Source organism: Vespula vulgaris, chromosome 13 (genome assembly GCF_905475345.1).
Source record: "Vespula vulgaris chromosome 13, iyVesVulg1.1, whole genome shotgun sequence".
In the NCBI taxonomy this organism is placed as follows: Eukaryota; Metazoa; Arthropoda; class Insecta; order Hymenoptera; family Vespidae; genus Vespula; species Vespula vulgaris.
This window is the reverse complement of record NC_066598.1, coordinates 3016660-3034266: the sequence shown is the minus strand read 5'-3', so window position 1 is coordinate 3034266 and position 17607 is coordinate 3016660. Positions and strand designations below refer to the sequence as shown.

Here is a 17607-nt window from a genome sequence, read left to right as displayed (position 1 = left end):
GTGTGTATATGTGTATGTAAAGCGAGCATTCGTACTCATGCACGAACACGCCACGAATCATTCACGATTGCGCAACAAACAAACAAAAGCGCGTTGGCTTACAGATTATAAAGATCACCTGGCAGCCCACAAATTCGCGAATTTGTGGCATGCAAAATGCGATATTCGTGTCTAAACGATTCTATGAGTTTTCTATTGAAAAACGAGCGCAAGCTCGTTTTGTTTCGCCTGAATTTGATATGAGGAAAAGAAAAAGAAAGAAAGAAAAAAGAAAAAAAAAAACAGAAAAAGAAATAAAAATGAAACAAGAGAAAAAAAAAAGAAAAATGAAGAAAAGAAAAGATAAGATAAGAATGTTCGGTTCAAAGTGCATGTGTATACCTTATCGTTGATTATCTATTATAAAAGAATTTAATAAATTCAATTGTGTATTGTGTTAAATACTGAAACGATTCGTAATCTCAATGAAAATGTATGATGTATCGTATTTAGGGAATATCATGTGTGTAAGTACTTATGTATATACATATGGACAAACATTTAATTAAGTCGAATTAAACATTGAATTAAACATTAAACGAAACAGTTAATTAAATTAAACATTAAATCAAAACAATTAATTCAGTCAAACGTTAGTAATCAAGCATTTAATTTTTATTCGAATAAAAAGTTGAAATTAACGTTAAAGTTATTGGAAATATTTTAAAAATGATCTTTAACGATACTTATTTAACGATACCTTTTCTTTTTTTTTTTCTTTTTTTTTTTTTTTCTTTTTCAAAATTATCCCAATAATATTCCTTTATTTCTTCAATACAAATCTATCGAATTGCCTATCCGTCTCTATATTTGTCTCTAAATTGATTTGATATGCGTATAGATGGATAGATAGATAGATAGATGGATAGATGGATCACTAAAACATATGAATTTGATATGATCTATTATCAAACCTAACGACTATGTGAACTATAATAGAATATTTTAAAAATAAATATTAAAGTACATATCCGATGTAACACGAACGATTTCGATGATTTCAAATTAGGAGACTAACAAATGTAATACTATCTGTCCTAAGTTTACATAGATCCCATTATCAGTATTAACGTTTGTTCGTTTGCTAATGCATACATACATGCATACGTTTTTCCCTCCGGAAAACATAGCTAGCAGATGCGATCAACGTTACCGATGCATTAACCACTAAATCGCAAAATCTATCGGGTTTCCCGAAGTCAACTACAAACCTAGTCGATGATATTAACAGTAGTGACCATAACCGGAAAGGATATCTGGTATTAGCAAACTTGCTATTGGCTAACTTCTATCTATTTCTAAGCAACATAATATACACTATCTATGAATCTCATCACGTGTGTTCATTTCAAATTTGTAACACGTAATTCGAGATTATAGGATGTTTGTAGAGAAGAAGAAAAAAAAAGAAAAAAGAAAAAAAAGGAAGAAAAAATAGAAAAAGGAAAAAAGAGGAAGAAGAAGAAGAAAAGAAAAAAAAACTAAGCTTACGATTTCTTTATCGATATTCGTTTATACGTCGAACAAAATTTCGAGCAAATCGCAAAATTGCACGCTATCGATAGTACACCCTCTGTTTTTATTCACACCCCTTCTTTCCGAAAAAAAGAAAGATAGAATAAGAAAAGGAAAAATAAAATCAAGCCTTATAGATTTGTTTACAAGTATAAAATGTTTCAATATGTACGTACGATATGAGGATTACTTTCTTCTGTCTTTTTTCTCTATCTCTCTGTCTGTCTGTTTCTCTCTCTCTCTCTCTCTTTCTCTCTTTCTCTATCTCTCTTTCTGACCTACATAAATTTTTAAAATTACATTCAAGTATTCCATACCAAACAGATGTGCTTTTAACAGGTGCTATGTAAGGGTATTTCTGACCTACATAAATCCTCAGAATTTGGGTTGGACGATCAATAATAGACAGGTGTGTTTTCGATACCTACCATGCAAGGGTATCTCTGACCTACATAAATTCTCCAAATTACACTCGAGGAATCTATATTGAACACAGATGTGTTTTTATTAACAAGAATCCATGTCTATTTATATGTGTATATATATATATATATAAATTTGTCTGTATGTGTCTGTGTGTGCGTGTAAAAGGGTATACCTGACCTAAAAAAAAAATAGTATCCTTCTTGGACTAACAATAACTTTCGTTGAATATTACATTTTCCTAAAAATATATTTCAGAAAAAAAAATATATTTTCCCATTTCCAATTCCAAGTCATAAAATTAATAGAAACGTTACGTTTCGAGATAATACTAATCGTAAATCTGAAGAATAATATTTGTAAATCGTGTTAATCTTTTACAATCCTGTTTTACAAGAAAGAACAAGAAGTATAAATGACCAGAGGAATGCTTACGATCGATATGCAAATCTTAAGTCACGCGTTAGTTCTTCCGTCTACTGACCTATGGGAAATACTTGAAACACCGAAACGAGATAAACGAGGAACCAACGAACGTACATAGATACTAATGATTTCGTCTCTCTTAGATCGTCAAAATACTCTTGCCAATTGAGACAACTGCATGCACTTCTAACGTAACAGGTAGTTGCTCTAAAGAAATAGGAACTCTCGTCCATGCGGAACAATGTAGTATATAACTTTGTTAAACAACAATAATGATCTTCTTGTTAAGAATGTTCTTTATTTTTAGAGAAGAAAAGAATTAAGAGAAAACAAGAAACAGAAAAGAAAAGAGAGAGAGAGAGAGAGAGAGAAATAAATATCATTCTTTTTTATCGTTTATGCATGTGTAATTAATGTACAACAGAACAAGCATTAAAGATTCAGTAACTTTGTGAATTTATAGGTTTTCTTTTTTTTTTTTTTTTTTTCTTTTTTGTTCCCTTTAGATTTCAAAGAGACACACACGACACAGTAAATTTAGTAGAACCGTGAAAGGTTGAAACCCTTGCTCTACGATAATAAAAGCGCCTGAAAACGATAATCGCCACAGTGAACGCTGTACTTGGAAATGGAACGCTACCGTTTTACCGTCGTTCTTACGGTTACTTTTGACGATTCGTTTCCTCTTAACGGATACGACTTTAGGACGATCAATGATTAAAAAATGTGATACAAAAAGCTAGCTTCGTCGTCTATAATCGTTTTTTTGCTTCGTAAATATGAATTGTTTATTAATTGTATCTTGAAATTTTTACTATACCACGGGACGTCGAACTTTGCGATATAAATCGACATATTATATATCTCACAAAACCAATAATTGTACATGTGTCTTAGTAATAGATCTCTAAATTACGTATTTCTTTTCTATTATCCATACCTATATTCGATTTATAAAAATATTCCTTGTATTTTACTTTAATGTATGTTCAATGAAATTAAGTGAAATGCCAAAAGCACCGAAACGTAAGTGCTGCCATCTCGCGTACGGATACATCGTTTTTCTGGTGAAGAAAGGGTTGCATCTAAAAGGGTTAGGAACTATCGGTAACGATATGTTAACAAATAATAGTTTTAAATCTTTCGAATACTTGAAGATTATGTTTGAAAGTACATTTATATGCATTTGACATGAGAAATTGTTTAGTTAATCGTACTATTAATAAAGTAATATAACAATTGTTTTAAGTATTTTTCATGTGGTGCCATCTTGTCGACGATAAAAGCATTTTTTAATCCATGATATTCACTACCGTAGATAACACGTACTCCTACGTATATTCGCTCTTTGACAATTTCAGATACGATAGAAGAATGAATGCATCGGAACACGAGATGGAAGCACTGAATTTCTAAGGAGAAAGAAAGACAGCAGACAAAAAGAGAAGACTGCACTTAGGTGCAGCTTGATACGTACGATTATGACAATTCACAATTTGTATATATTTTCAAGAAATGGCTTGTTATTGTATTATGCTGAATGGAATAGACTGAATAAATCGGGAATTACAAAAGAAGAGGTATGCTTTAAAATGTAATGTGTCTATTTGGTTAATTGGACAGTATTATAAGGTTAAACCCTATATATCACACGCACGCACGCACGCACACACACACACACATACATATGTATATATCATTAAGTTTTCTTTCAAAATTAATGAATAATTTTTAATGAATGGATTTTCTATATTTATTTTGAATTCAATTTTTATTTTAGGAAGCAAAGCTGATGTATGGAATGTTATTCTCTATAAAGTCTTTTGTAAGTAAAATATCACCGTTGGATCCAAAGGAAGGATTTTTGTATTATAAAACAAGTAAATATACTCTACATTATTTTGAAACACCATCTGGCTTAAAGTTTGTTTTAAATACGGACAATGCAACACAAAATGCGAGAGAATTGTTGCAACAATTGTATCGCGAGGTAAGTGAAGATATAATTAATATACGTATCAAGAATGGAATTTTGATCTCTTATGTGTTAATTACATATGTATTATTTTTTTCAGGTATATTTGGAGTATGTAGTGAAGAATCCTCTTTGTCAACTGAATGAACCTATTCAGAGTGAATTGTTCAAGTTAAAAGTAGATGAGTTATTAAAAAAATCACCATTATTTTTAAGCAGATCATTATAGTCAATGAAATTAAAAAATATACTTGTATAATTAGAGTTATAAGATGTTATTATCATAAAAAAATTATTTTTTTATAGTACCTTATTCATTTTATATATTTATGTTATAATATATAAATTACTTGCATAAGAAAACTTATTGAAAGTAAACTGCGATTACTCATTGTATTTTAAAATTATCCTTTAATTACATTGCACAGTATACCTCTAATTTTACACATATTTTGCTATCTATTATCTTATATTAGAGCTTGCACTATGTAAAACTTCCAGGTCTTGTAACTTTTGTCCATACATTATATCTTTCAATATTTTTAACAAATATGAATGTCAAATATCGAATTATACATGCTATGAATGATAATTTTATATATGACACTAAAAGACAAGTGCCCTGCTATATGTTAATGACGAAATACAGATATTAGGGTATGCAAATTCTTAATCTTTTAAATGGCCATTGTGAAAAGTGTATTATTAGTACAATTAAATGTTATATTTTAGTGGTACTTAATCGATATTTCAGTCATACTGCATAGTAACTCAAATTTTCTTTAACGAAAAAAACTGATAGTTTCATTCGTTTCAATGTTCTAAATGTTTTTTCTTTCTTCTTTTTTTTTTTTTTTTTTTTAAACATTTGTGAAAAATCAAGTTTCATATAAAAGAAAAAAGTAAATACGTGCGAACGAGACAAAACTTTGAAGTTATGGCACAGCACTTCCAAATCTGTAAATGGTATAGAAATAATATTAGTAAATCCAATATTAAATATTGTAAATACATTCGGAAATGTATGTTTTTATACGGAGAATAATTATCAAATGATATTATACAAAGCATATTTTTCATTTTTATAATATAATACTTATCATTCCAGTATTAATAGACACTACCCTTATACACGATATCTCCTTTCTTTTATCTAAAATCACTTTCTGTTGTTATATATCAATAAAGTATAAATTTATAGGCAAGAAATATTTATCCACGTAAATATTGATCCTATTTAAAGCAAAACGAGATTATACTGCGCACTGATGGTATAATATAAGAAAGAGATAAAGCTATGATAAAAGAAAATGCAAAATAGTAATAAGAGAATTTATAATTCTATGTATATATAAATATACCTTTAGAGAATAGCACGTAACATGATATATATATATATATATATATATATATATATATATATATAAAGGCATATCTACAATACCTCCTTATGCTTAAAAATGATGGAGCTATTTTCATCATTACCAGATCACAAAAGGTTCTGTAAAGTGGGAATGATCAAACTAAAATCCAAATGATATCATAGTCAAGAAAGAAAAGAAAAAAAGAAAAAAAGAGAGAAGAAAATAAACAGATCGTTATCGAAAAGATCTTCTAGTATATAAAAAAAGAGAAGAAAAAAAAAAGAAAGAAAAAGGAAAGTTTAGCTCAAAATGCAAAAGTTTATCCTACTTTAATATGAAACTCTTTTAGAAGATCATATATACATACATAATCTTGCTTATTTTCTTAATGAGAAAGAGAAACGATTCTTCGTGAATTGAGAATAAAAAGCTACCAAAATTGGAGAATAATCCTTAATCATTTTCGTCGAATACGAAATACGTAATTTTTTTTGTCAGATATAAAACTTATACTCGATCCGGAATATATAGGCATACAATAAAAAATACCACATGAGATTATGACTTTCATAGTTTCTAAACTCCGGGTTGCAATTATAAGTATATACACACACGTATATAAATACATAACACGTGCAGGTACAGTGTACGACTGCACACGGGGTGTACTGTTTATTGCAAAAAATCGATTTTTGGTTTTTTTTTTCTTCTTTTTTTTCCTCCTTTCTTTCATCTCCTGCTTCCTGCATTACGCGTATAGTATTATAGTGATACGTTTCGTGTACATGACTGTACAATTTACGTGATTAAATTTGCGTATATCATACATTATGCACCAAATACGTGCATACGTAATGCATATGTAAATACGCATCCTATATATCCAGATACTTCGAGAGACGTATGTATATTGCTACATTCGTACTCAGTCTTCATTTTTTCTCATTTTTTTTTCTCTTTTATTATTTCTTTTTTTTTCCTTATTTATTTATTCTTTTTTTTTTAATTTTTTATTTCTTTATTTTTATTCTCTTTAGCAGTGTGAGCTTTCGTTCCTAATACGTTCCTCGTCGCAAGAAGCAAATGCATGACTACTTCCAGAATTTTGTAACACAGCGGATATCGGCTCTTCAATCACTGATAATCTTTTTTCACGATCCGTAGATACCGTCGAACTATGAAAGAAAACATTTCTCAATGTAGCAACGTTAATGCGTTCTACGGATGGATGATCCTCGATCGAAGTATCAGTATTCAATTCTTTATTTGAATTCCTACGAAGATTAAGAATTATATCTAATTAGTATTAAAGTAATAATAGAATCGAACATTAAGCCGAAGATAAAACGTACTTTGAAAGCTTTTGAGTTTCTAAATCCTGTTCTACCTCTTTATTTCGTTTCCGTCTACCACCAGTCCTATTATTGGCATTGCACTGTGTTCCAGTACTGGTTTGGTCTCTATCTGCTTCAATAAAACTAACGTGATCGTCGAACCGTACACGTTCGGATCCACCATCTTCTCCACATACGGTCCAATTGCTCGAATCGCTATGCTGCCGATCCAATGGTGGTTTGCGACGTGTACGTTTAGCTAAACCCGGTACTACCTCCTCTAAAGAACTCAAAGAAGTTGCTTGCCCAGCTGAGTCCATATGACCTCCGGTAGTAGAATTTGCAGTATGATCTCCCTCCGTACTTCTACCACCGCTAATCGAGTTACTGTCCATCTATAAACATGTTCGATAAAATTATTCAAAACAATACATATACAAACAATAGATAATAAATTAAATTTATTTTTAAGTATAATTATTATTAATATATTATTAATTTAAAAGTATAATTAATTATATACCTTGAAGTTAAGAACAGAACCTGACAAAGCTCTCGTAGATGCTGCCCCATCGTCTAATGCTATCGAAGCATTTACAGATTTTTCGGATAGGCTCGTAGCAGCCGAAGCTGTTTCGCTGCATAAACTACATCTTTGTGTTGAAGTTACATCAGCCTGGACTTCCAATCTAAAAGAGAAGAAAAACAGAGGAAAAAAAAGAGAACAAAAATAAAACAATTATTAGAACAAGATTAGAAAGACTTTGAAGAATTATAATTACAAAGAATACAAAAGTATTCCAAGTAATACTTGAAAAGAATATTTGCATTTAATTATAGGATACCTCTGACCACCGGGAAGAACACTAGAAGCTATACTTCCTGCTAGACTGGTACCAGCGAGAGCAACATTACTCGCGCTCTCACGATCATTTTCTCGGCCCAATTTTTCCAATTGGCTGCCGCTACCCAATGATAACGATGCTTCTCCTATAGAAGGATTACCACCACGATGACTGGCAACATCTATCGAAGCTGCATCTAAACGTAACGTGTTACATTTTTTTCATTGATTGGTTTTTTATTTTTTTATTTTTATTTTTTTTTAATTTTTTTATTTTCCTTTTTTTTTAATCATTTTCAATTAACGCATTAATTAATAAATATTTACTACCAGCATTGCGAACACCCAAAGCACCCATCAGCTCGTTTTCATCATCGAAATCGAATCGGACGCCGGTACCATTAGTGGACACTCCACAACCACCACTGCGACATAAAGAAACCGGAACCACGCCATAGACGTAGAACAAAAGAATGGGTACACCAATTCCAACTGCTAAGCCTGCCAATACAGGCGATACTAAAACCTAAACAAAAAAGAGACCAATTATGATATCAAAAAAAAAAAAATAAATAAATAAATAGAAACGATTATATTTATGAAAGTAGATATATATATATATATATATATATGAGAGAGAGAGAGAGAAAAAAATCATTTAGATCATCCAAAGATCCTGAAAAAATCTTACTACGATTTATACTTCCAATTGTTATTATAGTGAAATTAACATTAAAGCTTTTTTCAGCAGTTTCATTCTATGGAATTTGGTATACGATACTTCGGACAATTTATCGAAGTTTTTGAATTGTTGCAAATGTTTTTTTCTTTATTTTTTTTCTTTCTTTTTTTTTCGTAACGATTGGAAAAAGAAGAAGAAACGAAGAGAATCGTATAAGACCTTGTTCGCACGACATCGAATCAATTTTTTTTTTTCCCTAATCGGTCGTACTGTAAAATAATTCAGAGAACACGCGTTTTGTTCGATTGTAAAATGTCGAAACAGGGTTCGGTTCTTAACCGTGCAATTACTTATTTACATCCATTCTTCCTTCGAAAAATTTCTTATTTTTTATTTCCTTTTGTTTGTTTGGACAATCGAACATCCACTGGCCATGATTAAAATGCTTTCAAGCGAAATAATAGCTTGGAATTGTCATCATTGCAATATGGCGATCGATTTTCCATCTTTTTCTTTTTTCTCCTTCTTTTTTACCCGAATTATCGTATGCGGTTTCTTCTATAGGTAAAATCTAATGTAAAAAATTCGTCGAATGAGTGATTTGAATCGTATATACGTATTGACGACAGTATCGGGTCAACGTATGACTAAGTACATACATATATATATAAAAAACATATGGGGTATTGTAAAAAATGATGGAATAAAAACGATTAGAAAAAAGCTACGATAATCCCTGATATTGTTTGGACGAATGAGAGCTCTTACAGACACATACATACATACATACATACATACATACATACATACATAATACATATATATTGTATGTATGTGTGTCTATATATATATATATATATATATATTGACTTGGTATCAGTTGTCCTGTAAAAATCGACGATCATACATTGTCAGCTGGGTAGCTCGGTTCATCAATTAAACCGTGCCGACAGCATGAGGGGGTAAAACGCGTACCTATACGAGACGAACAAAAAGCATGCATACTCCCTACGATATAACACAACCAACAACGACGACAACAAAAACAACAACAACAACAACAACGAATACGATACGCTGAATCTCGTGAGAATGAAGAGGGTTCTCCTGACGCGCTTTTAGTATATTTTTTTCCGCGTCCATCGTGCTTTGGTCACACATATACAAAAAACAAACGTAGGACGCGCGCGCGCGCGCGCACATCTCCAGTGAAGAGAGAGTATGATGATGGGGGGGAAGGAGTACGGAATGGAAGGATATTGATCGTACGAAGAGAACAAGTACGCGCATGGCAGATCCTTTCTGTCCCCAGCCTGCGCAGGCAGCGGAACTCTTTTCCATCTGAAGTCTGATAAGGTTGATAGGCGAGAGAAGGAATAAGAGGTTAGAGATCGTGTCACTTGGTACTTATCGAGTTCCGCGTTTTGTACCGTGATCCAAGAAGCAAGACTGCTCTTGATAATAGGAACAGAGAAAGAGAGAAAGAGGGAGAGAGAGAGAGAGAGAGAGAGAACTAATGAAAAAGAGAAATAGATAGAGGGAGAAAGAAAGGGAGAGAGAGAAAGAGAGAGAAGAGGGGTCTGATAGAGAAGAGAGGGAGAAAGAGACAGAGAGAGAGAGAGAGAGAGAGAGAGAGAGAGAGAAAGACAGAAAGAGAGAGAAATAGATAGAGAAGGGAATGATAGCGCTTCGCGCCAAGGGTGTGCCGTGTTACGTCTGAGTCTGTCAGAAGTGTGCAAGATGATAGGATATCTCAAAGAAAATATTACAAAGTTTCATCTTCGTTAAGTCTAACGATAAGTGAAAACAGAAAGGGAAAGGGGAAAAGAAAAAGAGAAAAAAAAAAGAAAGAAAGAAAGAAAAAAATATTAAAATAAGTGTCAACGTGTTTGTTGCTCGCCATTTTGTATTAGAGAGCTTTTCTCTCTATCTTTCTTTCTCTTAAAACTTTTCTATCTGTCTTTCTTTCCGTCTGTCTGCCTGTCTGTCTGTTTGCCTGTCTGCCTGTCTGTCTGTCTGTCCGTTCGTCTATCTGTCTGTCAATCTATCTACTTCTCTCTCTCTCTCTTTCTCTACTATCTGACAAGTTGACAAGTATACCTTGATCTTTGGGTTGATTTAGCCAAAAGGATTATATCGTATAGAATTTAGGGATCATTGCCCTTTGAGAGAACAATAAATAATGTCAGACTGCGAGGACAGCGAGGATTCCTGCGGTGAGGAGGAGGTGGTTCCCAAGTGGGAAGTACGAAAGGAGTGGCTTGAAAGCATTTTTGAAAAGCATTTCGAGGAACCAGTTAGTCGTCTTATGTTAACAACCATTCGATAATCTTCGGTGATCTAACATTATCGAAATTTGACAGGTTTTTCTACCTGAATTCGAAATCATTCCGAGATGCACGTCGAACGACAGTGTTCTAAGCGATATAACGTACGCCAAAGTGATAGTCTACACTAAAGCTGTTCGGCGCAGAATAGAGATCGTCATCAAACGATTACCGGACGATCCCTTCAGTCGTTTCTTCGTGACCGAGGGTCAATACGATCTACGTGAAATTAAATTTTACACGCAGGTGAGCGAAATCCGTTGTTACATCGTTATTACGAGCGGGTTAATTATATTTAAAAAAGAAAAAGAAAAGAAAAAATTATTTCCAGCGTCAATCGTCATTATAATTTCATTTCAGATAATACCGGACTTGAAGAAATTCGAAGATAAACATACCAAGATAGAACGAATAAATCTGGATGAAATTTATGATAACCCATTGAAGGTACCAATATGTTATTACGCTCATTATAGTCCGCCTGGTGGAACCGACGATAGTCCTGTACCACCGGAATCGATTTTGGTTTTATCCGATGTTAACGCCATGAGTGTTAAATTCTCCGAAGGATTGACATTCGCCCAAGCAAAGGCCGCCTTGGATTCGATAGCCGGAATACATGCCCTATCGCTCTGCATGAAAATAATAGACGGGAAACCTTTGCCGGAACGTTATCCGTTCCTATTTCAAAAGGCTAAAGCGACAGATTCTTATCAACAGATGGTCGAACGAGGATTCTCTCAATTGGCACACTTTTTAGAACGTGTACCAGGCCTCGAAACGGTCCTTGAAGCTCTTATGGCACTTCGACCAAAAACCAAAGATATCATCATGACTCTTCTTGCTCCAGAAGGTCCATTAGCTTTGATCACGCATACGGACTTCTGGTGTAAGAACTTACAATTCGATTATCACCAGGTATTGGGTACTAAGTGTTACATTCTCGATTGGCAAATGGTCGCTTATAGCAGACCAACCAACGACGTTGCATTATTACTGGTGAGTTCATTGCCAAGCAAATTACGTCGGAAACACACGGAATCTCTTTTGGATGCATATTGGAACGCTTTGAACGAATCCTGCTTCATTTACGGTGTTGACATACCGAAAGATCTGGGATATACGAGGAAAGATCTCGCTAAGGATTATAGAAAATCTCAATTATTGGCACTATTACTTTGTATCGGCTCTATTGACATAGCTTTGGGACATCCTCAAACGGAACAACGTTTGATCGATGTCCTTCAAGATCTTCATAACGACGGCATATTAACCGAAGAGATTGCAATAACGACGACAGAAGCAGAAGCTTAAATAGCCTTCCTACCAACGAGCTAAATTCCTTCTTATTACAGTGAAATGAAAAGAAAAGGAAAGGAAAGGAAAAGAAAAGAGAAAAAAACATATAATACACGAGCAAGCTCTTCCAAATGGACCGTTGGAAGGTTTGTGGCTTCCAAGCTCTCGCTTCGAAGATATGGTAGCAGAATTTTTATGTCGATGTGTAGACTTTAATGCCAGCAATGATTATTAAAGCAGTATAAAGATCGAGCAAAAGAGTGATAACCGATTACACGAATATAACAAGTTAGAGGCCAATACCGTATCTCTTCTTTTTTTTACCACAACGAAAAGAAAATGAAAGAAAGAAAAGAAAAGAAAAGAAACACTGAAACGAGAAAAGCGAGAGAGAAAAAGAAGACAACCGAAAAAAGAAAAAGAAAAAAAAAAGAAGAGAAAAAACAACTTTCAATTAAAAACTATAAAGTGCGTAAAATACGAATTTGATGAGATATCATTGAACCGACAGTAGATTTAACATGCACTTTCATATTCTATCATGTGCTACACGATCTTCTATTCACAGCACGATTTTACGAAGTTGGGTATAACCGTAAAATTCATTGATATTTCGAAAACGAAGGAGAAAATATACATTTAGTCAAGACTGCTTTTTTCTCGAGCATGACGTGTATATTAGGTATTAATGAACTTTTTATCGACAACCTTATATATATCGTTTCGCCGATACTTCTGCTACTGTAAACCTTTTTAATAATGTACCATGTATGTGTATATGGATTGAGTTTTATGACATCTATATTTACAGCGTGCTATTTTTCTGTGCATCAAATTAAAATGTGTTTCTTAATATAGTATTTTATATTCGTTATAAGAGCGAAACATTTGTTAGTCATCCTAAGAGAGAATGATAATAATACTATTTATGGGTGCTCCTCACTATTTATGGGTCAAGTACACCTCACCGATCATATTATTCTAACGAATTAAAAAAATAAATTAATCTGTTTTGTAAGCTAATTTCTTATGTTAATTAAAAAAAGAAGAGAGAAAAAAAGAAAAAAAAACACACTTTGTTTCAATATAAATAAAGTATACTTCGATGTTGTCATGAAATATCAAGCCTCTTTAATGCATGTGCGTATGTATACCATATATATATATATATATATATATATATATATATATATATATATATGCGTGTGTATGTATATTATATATATACACACTACGTATATCCGATCATGGAAATGTGTCAAATTAAAATAAAATTGAGATGTCAAAGTAGAGAATAAGAAAATATTGATAAAAAAAGATATAAGACATTTTTCGGACTTACCGATGCGGTAACACCACCTGCAATAAAAGCATTTCTCTTGTGCTTGTTGGCTTTCTTATACCTTGTGTATAATTTTCTTCCTACCCATACCGGAATGCCTGTAACAAAGTATGTATAATGTAAAAATATCTTAAATTAAAAACATATCTTTATATATATATATATATATATATATATATATATAATGCATACGTGTATTATAATATAAATTAATAGAAATTAATATTTACCGATTATCATTGCAGGTACCGCTATACCAGCAACGAGAGCAATTCCAACAGGAGCACCAACAAGAGTTCCCAACTGCCAAAGAATTTTCTTCTTTCTGGACCATGGCTTTTTGCCCCAAAAAGTACAGCCAGAAGGACTGTGAAAATAATCGGAACGTGTTCAGACGTATCGAATCCATTATCGAATAAAATATCATTAAGACAGATAATATCAATACCTTAGATAATGGAGATCGCTGATTTCTTTCATACAAAGCCAACAAAATTCAGCTCCACAAACGGCACATGTCATATGATTACAACTTCCATCGTCCATTTTAACGATAAGAGCTTGACATCGTGGACACGGTTTAATATCGTCTCCTAGATATAACAAATATATATATATATATATATATATATATATATATATATATATATAGAAAAAAAAGGAAAACTTTATTAAAGGAATACATACTGTGTTGTGAATCACTTTGACTGAAACTAAGCGAAGAGCTACGTTCGTAATATTGCGAACGTTGTGCTCTAGCTGCATCACACGTTTGATTAGGATGCCATCGAGCTTTACAGTGATAACAAAAGTATGAATCGCAGCCAGGTCGTTCACATCGTAATTTCGGACATGAAGCACAACCGCTGGCAATTACTGCAAAACTGCAATCTGGTGCAGGACACCATCTTGCGTCAGGTTCGACCGCGAGGACTCTTCGTACCATAAAGTCCTCGTATTTTTCTAATTGAGCTGAATCGTTTAGGATCATTCGAATATCTGTTGAGAAAAGAAAAAAAGAAAAAAAGATATTTGTCAGAATACAAGCATACGATATAATACAACGTTAATATAAAAATCTATTCCAATGTAATCATTTTTACCATTTGGATGAAGTGGTTCTGAACATACAGGACAGGCTATATTGACTCTGGACTCTGAAATCTCGATTTTAAGGTATTGTTGGAAGCAATCATAGCAGGTACGATGATGACAAGATTGTATAACAGGAAATAATTCGATCGGTAAATCGGCTAAGCATAGGGGGCATTCCATTAATCCGCTTTCGTTGCTCTGTAATACAAATGAAGAAGAGTATTGTAGGAATATCGAAAGAATTTTAATGATTTTTTCGTTTGTTTGTTTGTAATATTTGCCAAGAAAATTCTACAATATGGTATCCTCCAAAATTCCTTCTCAGTTGCACTTGTACAGTTCTATAAATACCTTTCCGGCAGAAGAAAGTACAGAGCCTTTGCTGGAAGCACGTTGTAGGTCTATGTTGTAAAATTGATAATGGCTTGAACCATTACTTACTCTGGCTTCAATAAATACTCTACTGCTCGCTGGATCTTTAGCTGTAAAATCGAAAAGAAGAAAAAGAAAAAACAAAAAGAAAATAAGAGAGTATATTTTGTGATGGATAAATAACGAGTTAAAAAAAAGAAAAAAAAAAAAATTATCGACACGTAATTATTAAATACCTTTAGTATTGTTTCTGTTGCCTGAACTAGGCGCACGTACTATTCTCCGACCAATCAGAGGGCTCGAATATAATAATCTTCTTAAAGAAAATCGTGGAAAGCGCCGAGCACGTGGTGGTGCACCATTACAACCCCCAGAAGCATTATCGTTTTCTTTGAACATCTTGGAAGTATATAGAGTAATACTGCTACAGTATCATTCTTGAATTCAGTCAACTAGATTAAAGAGGACCTGTGATAACAACAACAACAACAATAGCAACAAATGATACGTCTTAATTATCATTCATCAAATTGATTATTAAACGTATATACACGTATTTCCTAACATGTTCGTTCTTAAATATTACAGATGACAATTTCTCGTACGTTTTAACAAAAGATAAATTCTACGATATTTGATTACACGGCAAAAATTGTTTTTTGTTTTCGAATGCGAAACAGAGATAATTACATATATGTATGTGTGTATCACGTATGACAATTCACGGAAAGAATAAAGAGGTAATTTATAAATTCATGATTCATTCTACGTGAAATTCTTCTGACGCGTTTTTTAAATCAAGAAGTTTATACGTTTAATCATTTCTTTATACGTTTCTAATCAGCGATTTATATACAATTTAAATATAGAAAATTCGATCGAAATTCCAAGAATTTCGAACTTGAGTTTCAAATATTAGCGGACATACTGCGTACATCATTTGACTAATTTATTTTTGAACTTTGCTTATCGATTATTACAATTATGAATTATTGAATGAAATAATATTTTTCTCGGAATGAAAACATGTTTTATATATATATATTCGAGTTTTTCTTTTCTTTTTTTTTTTCTTTTTGTTTTCTTTTTTCGATAGTCTATATGCATTTATTCTTTCTCCAAGAAGATATAAAAGAACTATTATCATCGTATCTCTCTCTTTTTCTCTTTCTGTCTTTTTCTCTACGATTTCACCGCGCGTTCACGGCACGCATGAATAATCAGTATGTCGAAATGTTTAAAAAATCACGTAATGAGAAATGATTTCGACACGCTAGGATTCATGAGATTCATTGTTCTTAAGGTTTTTTATAATTTAGCAACATCTTAAAAATGCATTCGTTTCTTTATAAAAACCAATGCGTCTTATACAATTTTTTTGTTTGTTTGTTTCGTTCTATTCAAAGATTATAGTATAAAAAATAATGACATAATTGCATTGTTTATGTTCTAAGAAAACTTAACTGCTTCATCTATATCTACAATTTGCATTTATCAGGAAACTTGAAACTTTGCAAGAAACTTGGAAAAAAAAAAGAGAGAGATATTTATGTATTATCTCGATGATTATTTATTTATACGATTTTATTAGAATAAATTAATTATCGAACCAGTTATCGAATTCATTTATTATTAAGATGAAGAAATATTTTTCCTTAACAAGCTCCTTAAGTGCAAAAAAGAAAAAAAAAGACTATTAAATTTTCGACGTAAATAACAAATAAAAAAATTACATATGTGTGTGTATACATATGTGTATATGCATATATATATATGTGTGTGTGTGTGTATATGTATATATATATATATATAATGTATATCATATATTATATGTATAACATAAAAATGTTATCGAACATTATTTGAAAATCAATCAATCATGAAAATAAATGTGTATTTGACAAGAATATCATAAAACAAACGCCATTTGCATAATGATCGAGCGGACAGGTAAATTACGCTATACTTGTATGTGGACATAATGTATGTGTAATATTTTTGGAGCAACATTGAACTCCTCGCTTAGAGATTTTACAACTATGTTAATCAATGAAATCGATTAATAAACGAAAACATGAATGAATAAGTCAGGAACAAACTGAAGAAAAAAAAAATGAAAAGAAAAAAAAACGAAAGAAAAACAAAAAAAGATTAAAAAAAAATAAAAAGAGAAAGAAAAGAGGAAAGAAAGAAAAACAAAACAAAAGGGAAAACAAAATAATACTCGAACGCAGATGACTAGCATTAATGAAGAAGAAGAAGAAGAAGAAGAAGAAGTAGTAGTAAGAATCTAAAAGCGAGGAATTCGAAAGCATGAAATATAACCATAGTTAATCGAAATCAGCTCACCTCTTTTCTCTGTACGTCCGGGAGATGATGTGAATACACTGGAAGATCACAATGTTATCAAGAAAATCGCTATTAAGGCCAATTAATTAACTTATTTTTACTTATTTTGTTGGTTAAGGATATTCACTTGACATAACAGCTGACTGGATTCCGATTATGGTATTATCATCGGTTGTGTCATCCATTAGAACTGAAACAGAATATATGTTTTATGAAACTCC

The 17607-nt window shown here is 32.2% G+C and overlaps 3 protein-coding genes across 9 annotated transcripts in view; 2 read left to right on the top strand and 1 right to left on the bottom strand.

Moving 5' to 3' along the window:
* The window catches only part of LOC127068338 (trafficking protein particle complex subunit 1), a 54675-nt gene extending 49919 nt beyond the window's left edge, over positions 1-4756 (top strand). Inside the window, exons 2-4 of the mRNA XM_051004372.1 lie at positions 3765-3983; positions 4184-4393; positions 4479-4756. Of these exons, the coding sequence (XP_050860329.1) occupies positions 3885-3983; positions 4184-4393; positions 4479-4607 (438 nt within the window). The 5' untranslated portion in view covers positions 3765-3884 and the 3' untranslated portion in view covers positions 4608-4756. The remainder of the gene's footprint in view (positions 1-3764; positions 3984-4183; positions 4394-4478) is intronic.
* Positions 4757-4769: 13 nt separating this feature from the next.
* Positions 4770-17565, bottom strand: LOC127068310 (E3 ubiquitin-protein ligase RNF19A-like). 7 transcript variants are annotated; one of them, XM_051004280.1, is made up of 13 exons: positions 17387-17564; positions 15274-15505; positions 15017-15147; positions 14674-14863; positions 14258-14569; positions 14019-14163; positions 13801-13937; positions 13571-13668; positions 8248-8446; positions 7922-8117; positions 7600-7765; positions 7095-7471; positions 4770-7016 (listed from the first exon to the last, which is right to left on the bottom strand). In XM_051004280.1, the coding sequence occupies exons 2-13, from the start codon at positions 15434-15436 to the stop codon at positions 6776-6778; spliced, it is 2355 nt and encodes a 784-aa protein (XP_050860237.1). In that variant the 5' UTR covers positions 15437-15505; positions 17387-17564; the 3' UTR covers positions 4770-6775. The 7 variants fall into 7 exon arrangements, with proteins under 7 accessions (XP_050860237.1, XP_050860240.1, XP_050860238.1 ...); XM_051004283.1 differs by having other exon boundaries at positions 15107-15147; XM_051004281.1 differs by having other exon boundaries at positions 15274-15489.
* Positions 9826-13347, top strand: LOC127068328 (uncharacterized). Its single transcript, XM_051004362.1, has 4 exons — positions 9826-9985; positions 10725-10898; positions 10966-11175; positions 11290-13347. Exons 2-4 carry the CDS (start codon positions 10785-10787, stop codon positions 12241-12243), a joined length of 1278 nt encoding a protein of 425 aa, XP_050860319.1. The 5' UTR covers positions 9826-9985; positions 10725-10784; the 3' UTR covers positions 12244-13347.
* Positions 17566-17607: the final 42 nt, after the last annotated feature.

Coding starts and splice junctions, on each gene's coding strand:
- LOC127068310 (XM_051004280.1), bottom strand. CDS start 15,436: ATGTTCAAAGAAAACGATAATGCTTCTGGGGGTTGTAATGGTGCACCA. Junction 14,570..14,673: donor AGAACCACTTCATCCAAATG/GTAAAAATGATT, acceptor TTTTCTCAACAG/ATATTCGAATGATCCTAAAC. Junction 13,938..14,018: donor AGCGATCTCCATTATCTAAG/GTATTGATATTA, acceptor TTATTTTCACAG/TCCTTCTGGCTGTACTTTTT.
- LOC127068328 (XM_051004362.1), top strand. CDS start 10,785: ATGTCAGACTGCGAGGACAGCGAGGATTCCTGCGGTGAGGAGGAGGTG. Junction 10,899..10,965: donor AAAAGCATTTCGAGGAACCA/GTTAGTCGTCTT, acceptor GAAATTTGACAG/GTTTTTCTACCTGAATTCGA. Junction 11,176..11,289: donor AAATTAAATTTTACACGCAG/GTGAGCGAAATC, acceptor ATTTCATTTCAG/ATAATACCGGACTTGAAGAA.